Below are 9,780 nucleotides of genomic sequence, written 5' to 3' on the forward strand. Positions count from 1 at the left end.
GCCATTGTACCCTAGCCGGGGCAAGATGGAACCAGAATCCTTCTCAAAAAAAAAAAAAAAAAAGGCTGCTCGCTCAGTGGCTCATGGCTCACACCTGTAATCCCAGCACTTTGTCAGGCCAAGGCAGAAGGATGGCTTCAGTCCAGGAGTTCAAGATCAGGCTAGGCAATACAGGGAGATACAGCGCCCCTACTTCCCCTATCTGCCCAGATTCGTCTCCCTACAAAAAGACAAAAGAAAAAAAAAGTAGTCTGGCATGGTGGTGTGCACCTGCAGTCCCAGCTACTAGAGAGGCTGAGGCAAGAGGATCGGTTGAGCCCAGGAGTTCGAGGCTGCAGAGAGTTGTGATCGCCCCACTGAACTCCAGCCTGGGAGAAAAAGCGAGACCCCATTTCCAAAACAAACAAAAAACAAACAAACAAAAAGAATTCAGTCAAGTGTAAAAGTTCTTTCTGATCCCATGTCTTAGTGAGCACCGGGGGTGCTGGGATTCGAACCCCGTGGAATCAGAGCCGTGTTCAGATCCCATAACCCATCTAGACCCTAGCAACTCCAGACTGGTGGGTCACCCAGTCTGCTGGAGGCCGAGGGGCGGGGCCGCGGGCGAGCCGTCATTCCCGCGGGGGAGGGTTCCGCGCTGCTGATTGGCTGCGGCCGGCAGGTGCGCCCTCAGCCAATCAGCGGAGCCGGAGGCGGTGCCTCCGAGGCTCACCTGGCGGCAGCCGCGCCGCCCCTCTCAGTGTCGTCGGAGCCTCAAAGCACCTGTGAGCTCGCGAAAGTCGGTTCAGACTCCAGCCCGGCCCACACCGGCCCGACCCGACCGCACCCGGCCCCGGCCCCCGCCCTCGCTCGGCGTCCCCGGCCGACCATGGGCCCTTCGAGCCGCAGCCACTCCGCGCTGCTGCTGCTGTTGCTGCTGCTGCAGGTACCTCGGGTCCCCGGCCTTGCGAGGGACGCGTCTGGCCGCACGCTCTGCGCCCCAGCCCCGCGCCCCTTCCGCTCCCGTCGTCACTGCTTCCCTTCTTCCAAGAAAGTTCGGGTCCCGAGGAGCTTAGCGGCCTGAAGCCTCGCGCGCTCCGGACCCCGCAGTGATGGGAGTGGGAAGGTGGTGAGGGGCGAGCGCTGCTTTGCCGCCTCCTTCAGCGGGGGCGCCTGGCCGCGGGCTCCGCGGGGTGGGCTCGGGCGGGCGGTGGGGGCGTGGAGCGGGGTGAAAGGCGCAATGTGGAGAAGGGGAGCTCCGGTGCAAGTCAAGGGGGAGGCAGGAGAGGTAGGGACGATCCCCGAGGGAGAGGGACATCGTTAGAAAAAAAAGGCACCTGCCATGCGAAGAAACGTTGTAAATAGGGGTCCCGGGGGTAAGAAAGTGGGGTCGGAGGAGGTGGGAGAGCCCCTTGCTCTGAGGACTAGCGCGTTCCCGGTCTAAGGAAAGAGGGGCTGGGGAGAGTGAAGACATCTCCAGTAAAACGAGAAAAGAGACCGGAAGGAAAGGTGGGCTAGGTCTAGAGGGGGTGACCCGGCGCCCCCCCCCAACGCCCCACCCTGAGAGTTCCTGAGGGCTTGGCCGCCGCGGGTTTCGGGGTAGGGGAGGGTGACGTCGTTGCCCGGCGGGGGTCCTCCCCAATCCCGACGCCGGGAGCGAGGGAGGGGCGGCGCTGTTGGTTTCGGTGTAAGCAGGAGGGGACACTCCGAGTCACCCAGTTCCATCTACCTTTCCCCCACCCCAGGTCTCGTCTAGGTTCTGCCAGGAGCCGGAGCCCTGCCACCCCGGCTTTGACTCCGAGAGCTACACATTCACGGTGCCTCGGCGGCACCTGGAGAGAGGCCGCGTCCTGGGCAAAGGTGAGGGCGCGTCGCCGGTGTCCATGGGAGGAGTGGGGTGGGGTTGGAAAGGGGCCGAGAAACTGCACTCCCACGCCCCTGGGTTGGAATGGGCAAGCTCCCTCCTTGGCTCAACCGAAACCCCTTTGGAATTTACACCGATTTGGGGATCCAACTGAGCACTGTGGTGGAGGGGGTAGCCCTGCCTGGTTGTTAACTATGTAATAAAGAAGCAGAGGTTGAGGGCATTTACTAGAAGCCTTCGTGTTTCTCTTATTGCCCTGAGGCACTGTAGAGACAGTGTCTCATTTCAGACTGCAAAAACCTGCTGGGCGTGAAGGCCCGGCGGGAATATTCCCGTTTTACAGATGAGCAAACCGAGGTTCAGAGGGTGACGTCCAGTTGCCCAGGGTCAGCAAAGCAGGTATCTGAACTGGGATCTGACTCCCACGCTCCATTAAGCACCATCTCTGGAATGACTGAATAGCAACCCTCCCCTGGTTACTGGGCTGGGGCTTTTGTTTATACTGATTAAAGCTTTCTTTTTTAAAGACAGGGTCTTGCTCTGTTGCCCAGGCTGGAGTGCAGTGGTGCAATCATATAGCTTACTGCAGCCTCCATCCTCTGGGCTCAAGTGATCTTTCCCACTTCAGCCTCCCTAGTAGCTGGTATCACAGGCATGTGCCACCATGCCTGGCTAATTTAAAAAAAATGTTTAGGGTGGGCACGGTGGCTCACACTTGTAATCCCAGCACTTTGGGTGGCCAAGGCAGGCAGAGTCAGGATGGTCAAGTGGGCAGAGTCACTGAGGTCAGGAGTTCGAGACTAGCCTGGACAACATGGTGAAATCCCGTCTCTACTAAAAATATAAAAAAATTAGCTGGACATGGTGGCGTGTACCTGTAATCCTAGCTATTCGGGAGGCTGAGGCAGGAGAATTGCTTGAATCCGGGAGGCGAAGGTTGCAGTGAGCTGAGATGGTACCACTGCACTCCAGCCTGGGTGACAGAGCAAGACTCCATCTCATAAAATAAAATTTCTTTTAGAGACAGGAGTTTCCTCATATTACCCAGGCTGTTGTGGAATCTTAGGCTCAAGAGATTCTTCTGTCTCAGCTTCCCAGAGTGCTGGGATTGCAGACCTGAGACACTGTGCCTGGAACTGAAACATCTTGATACAGATACTATTTCTCCCAAGGAATAATTTTTTTTTGTTATATATATATTTTTTAAGATGAAGTTTCACTGTTGTTGCCCAGCCTGGAGTGCAGTGACCTGATGTCTGCTCACTGCAACCTCCTCCTCCGGGGTTCAATCGATTCTCCTGCCTCGGCCTCCCGAATAGCTGGGATTACAGGCGCCCGCCACTGCACCCAGCTAATTTTTGTATTTTTAGTAGAGACGGGGTTTCATCATGTTGGCCAGGCTGGTCTTGAACTCCTGACCTCAGGTAATCCACCTGCCTCTGCCTCCCAAATTGTTGGGATTATAGGCGTGAGCCACCGTGGCCAGCCAGGAATAATGATATTTTTTAAAAAGCATGGTAGTTCTGACTCAGGATAAAAATGCATACAAACATCCAATGTACTTCTTTTTCTTTTTTTTTTTTTTTTTTATTTTGAGATGGAGTCTCGCTCTTGTTACCCAGGCTGGAGTGCAATGGCGCGATCTCGGCTCACCGCAACCTCCATCTCCTGGGTTCAGGCAATTCTCCTGCCTCAGCCTCCTGAGTAGCTGGGATTACAGGCACGTGCCACCATGCCCAGCTAATGTTTTGTATTTTTAGTAGAGACGGGGTTTCACCATGTTGACCAGGATGGTCTTGATCTCTTGACCTCGTGATCCACCCGCCTCGGCCTCCCAAAGTGCTGGGATTACAGACTTGAGCCACTGCGCCCGGCCTAACATCCAATGTACTTCTAGGCCTTAACATTGCGATAATCTAGAGTTTGCTTTGTTCCGCTTGACTGTTGTCCAGGGAACAAGGGAAGGGGCTAGTTCTTCTTCTGGTTTCACTGAATCCCAGGTGCTTACTTTATATCAAACTACTTTCTCCCCGCTCATGATTTCAGTTGATTGGGCGAGTATCACAATAAAATACATTTTTTTAAAGAGAAATCACCCACATTTCCCATGATGGAACACCTCCACTGTGTCTGTTCTTCCAGTCTTTTTTTTTTTTTTGAGACGGAGTTTCACTCTTGTTACCCAGGCTGGAGTGCAATGGCGCGATCTCAGCTCACCGCAACCTCCGCCTCGTGGATTCAGGCAATTCTCCTGCTTCAACCTCCTGAGTAGCTGGGATTACAGGCACGCTCCACCATGCCCAGCTAATGTTTTGTATTTTTAGTAGAGATGGGGTTTCACCATGTTGACCAGGATGGTCTCGATGTCTTGACCTCGTGATCCACCCGCCTCGGCCACCCAAAGTGCTGGGATTACAGGCTTGAGCCACTGCGCCCGGTGGCCACATGGATCCTTAGCAATCATGCTGTTGTTTTAAAGTTATTTTGAAGTCGTTTGAATAGTGGGGTGGTGCTAAGGCTGGTGACTTTGTTTTCCTGCACCAAGATGGTTAGTAGCACCAAGGGTGGGTTGGTCTGGTTTTTATTTCTCCCTTCTAAGCTCCTGTGTCTGACCAATAATAATATTATTACATATTCATATCAATAGTTTAATAATTCAATAGTGACATGTCTTTACTTTTGCCTCAGACTCTGGGGCAAGTGCCTCACATATTTTGCCTCATTTAGTCTTCACTAGAACATTAGGACGGTGGGCACTATTCTTCCCACCTTGCAAGTGAGGAAACTGAGGCATAAAGGAATTCCGTAATCTGCTGAAGGATCTACAGTTGGTCTTTTCTCTTCCTTTGTCTCCTTGTTTTTCACTTCAACAATCTGAAAAAACAAAAACAAAAAAGGTGTTTGGGGAATTAGAGTCCCATGAAGTAAGCTGAGAATGGAGGTGTTGATAGGGTGGGGCCTCCAAGAGGGGCTAGTGATGATGGAGATGGGTCAGACCAGGTGGGAGGTGGTGGCGGACCTTTGGGCTGATGGTTTAGTGGGAAGAGGCGGTCTCCATTACAGAACCCACAGGCCTCTGGTGTGGTTGGTTTTAGTTCCCTTTATGTTCACAGATCTCACTCCCACACAACAGATTTTGGAACATTTAAAATATATATATATATATATATTTTTTTTTTTGACTTTTTTGGACTGTGGGATCTACTTGTACCAGTCCAATGTGGAATTGCCCTAGGATGGAAGTGCCCTTCTGATAAAATCACACATTCCATCTCAGGAGCTGGCTTGTGATTTTAAAAGGCAGCTAGGATTTGGGATGTGGCCTAGCTCTCCTTGGACAGTGCAGGGAAATGAAGGGATGGATATAACATTGGCACCAGGTTTAGACATTGGCTTCATAGAGAATTTACTCTGGGAATTTTGAAACTTGAAACCTGTCATTTTTTGTGCACAGGTAGCTATAGGGTCTTTGTCATTTTTGTTTTTTGAGATTGAGCCTCACTCTGCTGTCTAGGCTGGATCTTGGCTCATTGCAACGTCTGCCTCCCAGATTCAAGCGATTCTCCTGCCTCAGCCTCCAGAGTAGCTGTGATCACAGGCGTGTGCCACCACACCCAGCTAATTTTTGGTATTTTTAGTAGAGACAGGTTTCACCATGTTGGCTAGGCTGGTCTCGAACTCCTGACCTCAGGTGATCCACCTGCCTCGGCCTCCCAAAATGCTGAGATTACAGGCATGAGCCACCGTGCCTGGCCAGTTGAGGGTCTTAACTGAACTCAGGGGACTTTGTAGTGGTTTGCTAGGGTCAGTCTCTGCTCCATTCCATAACTGACCCCACGATCTCAACCTTGTATTTATTCCATTGGTTCCTCTCCAGCTTCTAGAATGAAGATCGTTAAAAGAAACAAAAAAACTCAACTGTAATAAACCAATTCTTTAGAGTTGCTGCTTATTTTCCTTCCTCTTAGCACACACTGGTTTGAGAAACCCAGGCTGTTAGACAGTTTGGGATCTCGGAAGTATTAGCCTAGTGACCACAACTGTAAGTTGATTCAGGGGTGGAAAAAAGCTGGCAGGCTTTCCAGTGATTGATTTCTTCCCTTGCTTGCTCTACAATCTGGCCTTGGGAACACAGGGCCTATATTTCAGGGTTGAGCTTTGGCTGCTTGAGGGGTTGACCTAGTTCACAAGCACCCACCTGTGTGGATTAAATACACCCATTTCCCTTTTTTTTCCTTCTTTTTTGAGACAGAGCCTTCCTCTGTCACCCAGACTGGAGTGCAGTGACATGATCTCGACTCACTGCAACCTCTGCCTTGTGGGTTTCAGCAATTCTGCCTCAGCCTTCTGAGTAGCTGGGACCTACAGGTATGCACCACCATACCCAACTAATTTTTGTATTTTCAGTAGAGATGGGGTTTCACCATGTTGGCCAGGCTGGTCTCGAACTCCTGGCCTCAGGTGATCTGCCCGCCTTGGCCTCCCAAAGTGCTGGGATTATAGGCATGAGCCACCGGGCCCGGCAGTTTTTTCTCCTTTCCAAAGTACCTGTTGAAAGGTGCAGAAAACAGTATGCAGGCCCCCTAATACAATTAGGCTGTTAAAAAGCAAAACTGGAAACCAGCTTTGAGATCACCTTACATCATCAGATCGCCACTCCCCCGCCCCTGAAACTCTTAACAGTCATTTCACCAATTACTCATGTCTGTGACAAAGGTTGATCTGAGCTTACTGGGAAAGGAGACCAGTGGGGCACCCTCCTGGCCTTGCCTTTGTGTCTCTGGAGGAGCGGAGGTGGAAGGCCGGGCAAGGCTATGTAAGGAAGGCTGGCTGCTGCTTCCTCCCAGTAGAGCCCTGCCTGCCCCTCTCTGCCAGGTGGTTATGGAATTTCCTGTTTGCTCTCCAGGGGTTTTTACTGGGTGAGGCTTTTCTTCTTAAATGCTCACCTTGGTGTCTGTTACACATTCCCTTCCAAGGTAGCCCCAGATAAGTCAGAGGCTGAAGCTCTCCTGTTTCCCAGAAGCTGCCCAAACCCTAAAATCCCTGAGAGGCACCTGTCCCAATCCAATCCTTGCTGGGTTTCTTTCTCTTTTTTTTTTTGAGATGACATGTCGCTGTTGCTCAGGCTGGAGTGTAGAGGTTCAATTCCGGCTCACGGCATCCTCTGCCTCCCACAATCAAGCAATTTTCCAGCCTCAGCCTCCCGAGTAGCTGGGATTACAGGTGTGCACAAGCACGCCCAGCTAATTTTTGTGTTTTTACTAGATTTGGGGTTTCACCATGTTGTTCAAGCTGTTCTTGAACTCCTGAGCTCAAAGTGATCTGCCTGCCTCAGCCTCTCAAAGTGCTGGGAGTATAGGCGTGAGCCACCGTGCCCGGCCTCTTACTGTGCTTCTATTCTGCCTCAACCCCATCTCCTTTGAGGGCACAAGGCTTTCAAGGAGGAGAATGAAATTGTTCCACAACGGCTGTTTGGGATCCTTCAGCAAGAAGCACAGGAAAGCCAGGTTTGAATTTTAGCCACTAGCTATGTGACTTTGGATAAGTCACTTTACTTCTATAAGCCTCAATTTCCCCACCTATAAAATGGGGCAGCAATGCTTATTGATCTATTATGAAAATTATGTATGCATATTCATTCATTTAGTTCACAAAGGTGAGTGCCTATTGTGTATTAGCACCAGGCTAGAACCTGAGGTTATGGCAGATTGGATGGAGCATACATGCGAGTGGGAAGGAATGTAAAGAGAGAAAACAGAGTAATTTCAACAGTGGCTGATATTTCTCAGGGACACAGTAAACTCTCAACGTGATTTTGAGCAAATGAATGAACACATGAATAAATCACTATCTTGGCTGATGCTTTTCCCTCTCAAAGTCTCTGGACTTTGTCCAGCCCTTAAGGTTGATTGTAAATAAGCAGGGAAGAATTTGTTCTGTTAAAACCTTCCGTTATGCTCTGTGTGTCCTGGGCATACTGTGCTCTGAGCGTCCCTCTGGACTACTGTGGAGGGCAGAGAGGGAGTCCTCAAACCTGAATCTGGAAACAGGAGGAAATATAGTCATTTTAAAATATTTTCCACTTTTGGTCAATAAAAAAATCTGTGGTACGTGCTCTCTCGCTGGCTTGATCTTTATCTCTATCCTAATCTCTAACCCCATCTCTATTTCTAGCTGTCTATCTCTTTTTCTCTCTCCTCTTTGTTAATGTAAGTTGCCCTAGGCCAGGGATCCCAGTGCCCCAGCTGGTTCTTGTTACTCTTGGGGGGCTTTGGGCCACCTTCTTTTTTTTTTTTTTTTTTTTTTTGAGTCGGAGTTTCGCTCTTGTTACCCAGGCTGGAGTGCAATGGCGCAATCTCGGCTCACCGCAACCTCTGCCTCCTGGGTTCAGGCAATTCTCCTGCCTCAGCTTCCTGAGCAGCTGGGATTACAGGCACGCGCCACCATGCCCAGCTAATTTTTTGTATTTTTTAAGTAGAGACGGGATTTCACCATTTTGACCAGGATGGTCTCGATCTCTTGACCTCGTGATCCACCCGCCTCGGCCTCCCAAAGTGCTGGGGTTACAGGCGTGAGCCACCGCGCCCGGCCCGGGCCACCTTCTTTTCTGCACTTTTCATCTTCCTCCTTCCTTCCTCTTTCCTGCCTCCAATCCTCCAATTCTGCCCAAGGTTTGTGCGGCATCTCCTCCAAATTTAGAAGGTTCTTGAGTCAGACTGCCTAGATTTAAATCCAGCATCCCTTTCCAGCCTCGGAACATCAGCTGAGGACTTAGTTTCCCTCTCTGTAAAATGAGCATAATAGTATGGAAACACCATAGGACAGTGTGTCAAGTGTTCAGTGAATATTAAACATTAGAGTCCCTGGAGGACTTGGTGCCGTCTGTGTTAAGAGTCTCCCAGGTTTTACCTTTGGATCAAAGATCCCCTGCACTCCCCCTCGCCCAGCAAACCAGCCAAACCAGTTTCCTCACCCTGCCTGTTTCTGTGTTAAGCAAACAGTACACTGCAAACAATGACTAAGCCTAGTGCCTTTGTTAGGAAGAAGCTGGCGTTTTCTTGCTTGCAGCTGTGCAGGGTGCTCAGGGTGGACAGGAACAGGTTTGCCATGGCTTAGGAAAGGGGACCTGCCCATGGAGGTTGTGTAGAACTGGGGTGGGAAGAATGGGGCAAGGAGCAGCTAGGCTGGGAGAGTCAGGATGATCTCGAACTTGTCAGCTTCTGCTTGGCTTTTAAAAGTATTTCAGGCCAGATCCCGTGGCTCACAGTGCTTTGGAAGGCTGAGGCTGCAGGATCACTTGAGCCTAGGAGGTTGAGACAGCCTGAGCAACATGGTGAGACCCCTGTCTCTACAAAAATTAAAAAAAAAAAAAAATGTAGCCTGACATGGTGGCCTGTAACTGTGGTCCTAGCTACAAAAAATGCAAATATTTGCTGAGTGTCATGGCATGTGCATGTACTCCCAGCTACTTGGGAGGCTGAGATAGGAAGATTGCTTGAAGTCCAGGAGGTTGAGGCTGCGGTAAGGCATGATTGCACCATGGCACTCCAGCTTGGGTGATTGATAAAGAGAGACCTTGCCTCAAAAAAAAAGTATTTCGTGATACGCATGCCTAAGAATACTTGTCTGTTCTGCTGCCAAAAACACTCTGTCCCAGCCCCTGAGACCCTTGTGGCTAAAAATCAGATCACCTGGAGTACTTCATCTGCAAGACTTGCCCTCTTGCAGATTCACTGAGAGCCTGTCTCTGAGGTTCGAGGTCTGAACTTTTTTTTTTTTTTTTTTGAGACAGTCTTGCCTTTTCGCCCAGGCTGGAGTACAGTGGTGCAATCTCAGCTCGCTGAAACCTCCACCTCCCAGGTTCAAGCAATGCTCTTGCCTCAGCCTCCTAAGTAGCTGGGATTACAGGCACCTGCCACTATGCCCAGCTAATTTTT

General features: G+C 50.5%; 1 protein-coding gene across 1 annotated transcript in view; it reads left to right on the forward strand.

The window, feature by feature from the left end:
- The first annotated feature begins 677 nt into the window (after positions 1–677).
- Positions 678–9,780, forward strand: part of CDH1 (cadherin 1) — a 94,508-nt gene continuing 85,405 nt past the window's right edge. Inside the window, exons 1-2 of the mRNA XM_032284268.1 lie at positions 678–925; positions 1,725–1,839. Coding sequence (XP_032140159.1) covers positions 869–925; positions 1,725–1,839 — 172 coding nt within the window. The 5' untranslated portion in view covers positions 678–868. The remainder of the gene's footprint in view (positions 926–1,724; positions 1,840–9,780) is intronic.

Source organism: Sapajus apella, unplaced genomic scaffold, assembly GCF_009761245.1.
Source record: "Sapajus apella isolate SASKATOON/1434 unplaced genomic scaffold, GSC_monkey_1.0 scaffold15, whole genome shotgun sequence".
NCBI classification, from domain to species: Eukaryota; Metazoa; Chordata; class Mammalia; order Primates; family Cebidae; genus Sapajus; species Sapajus apella.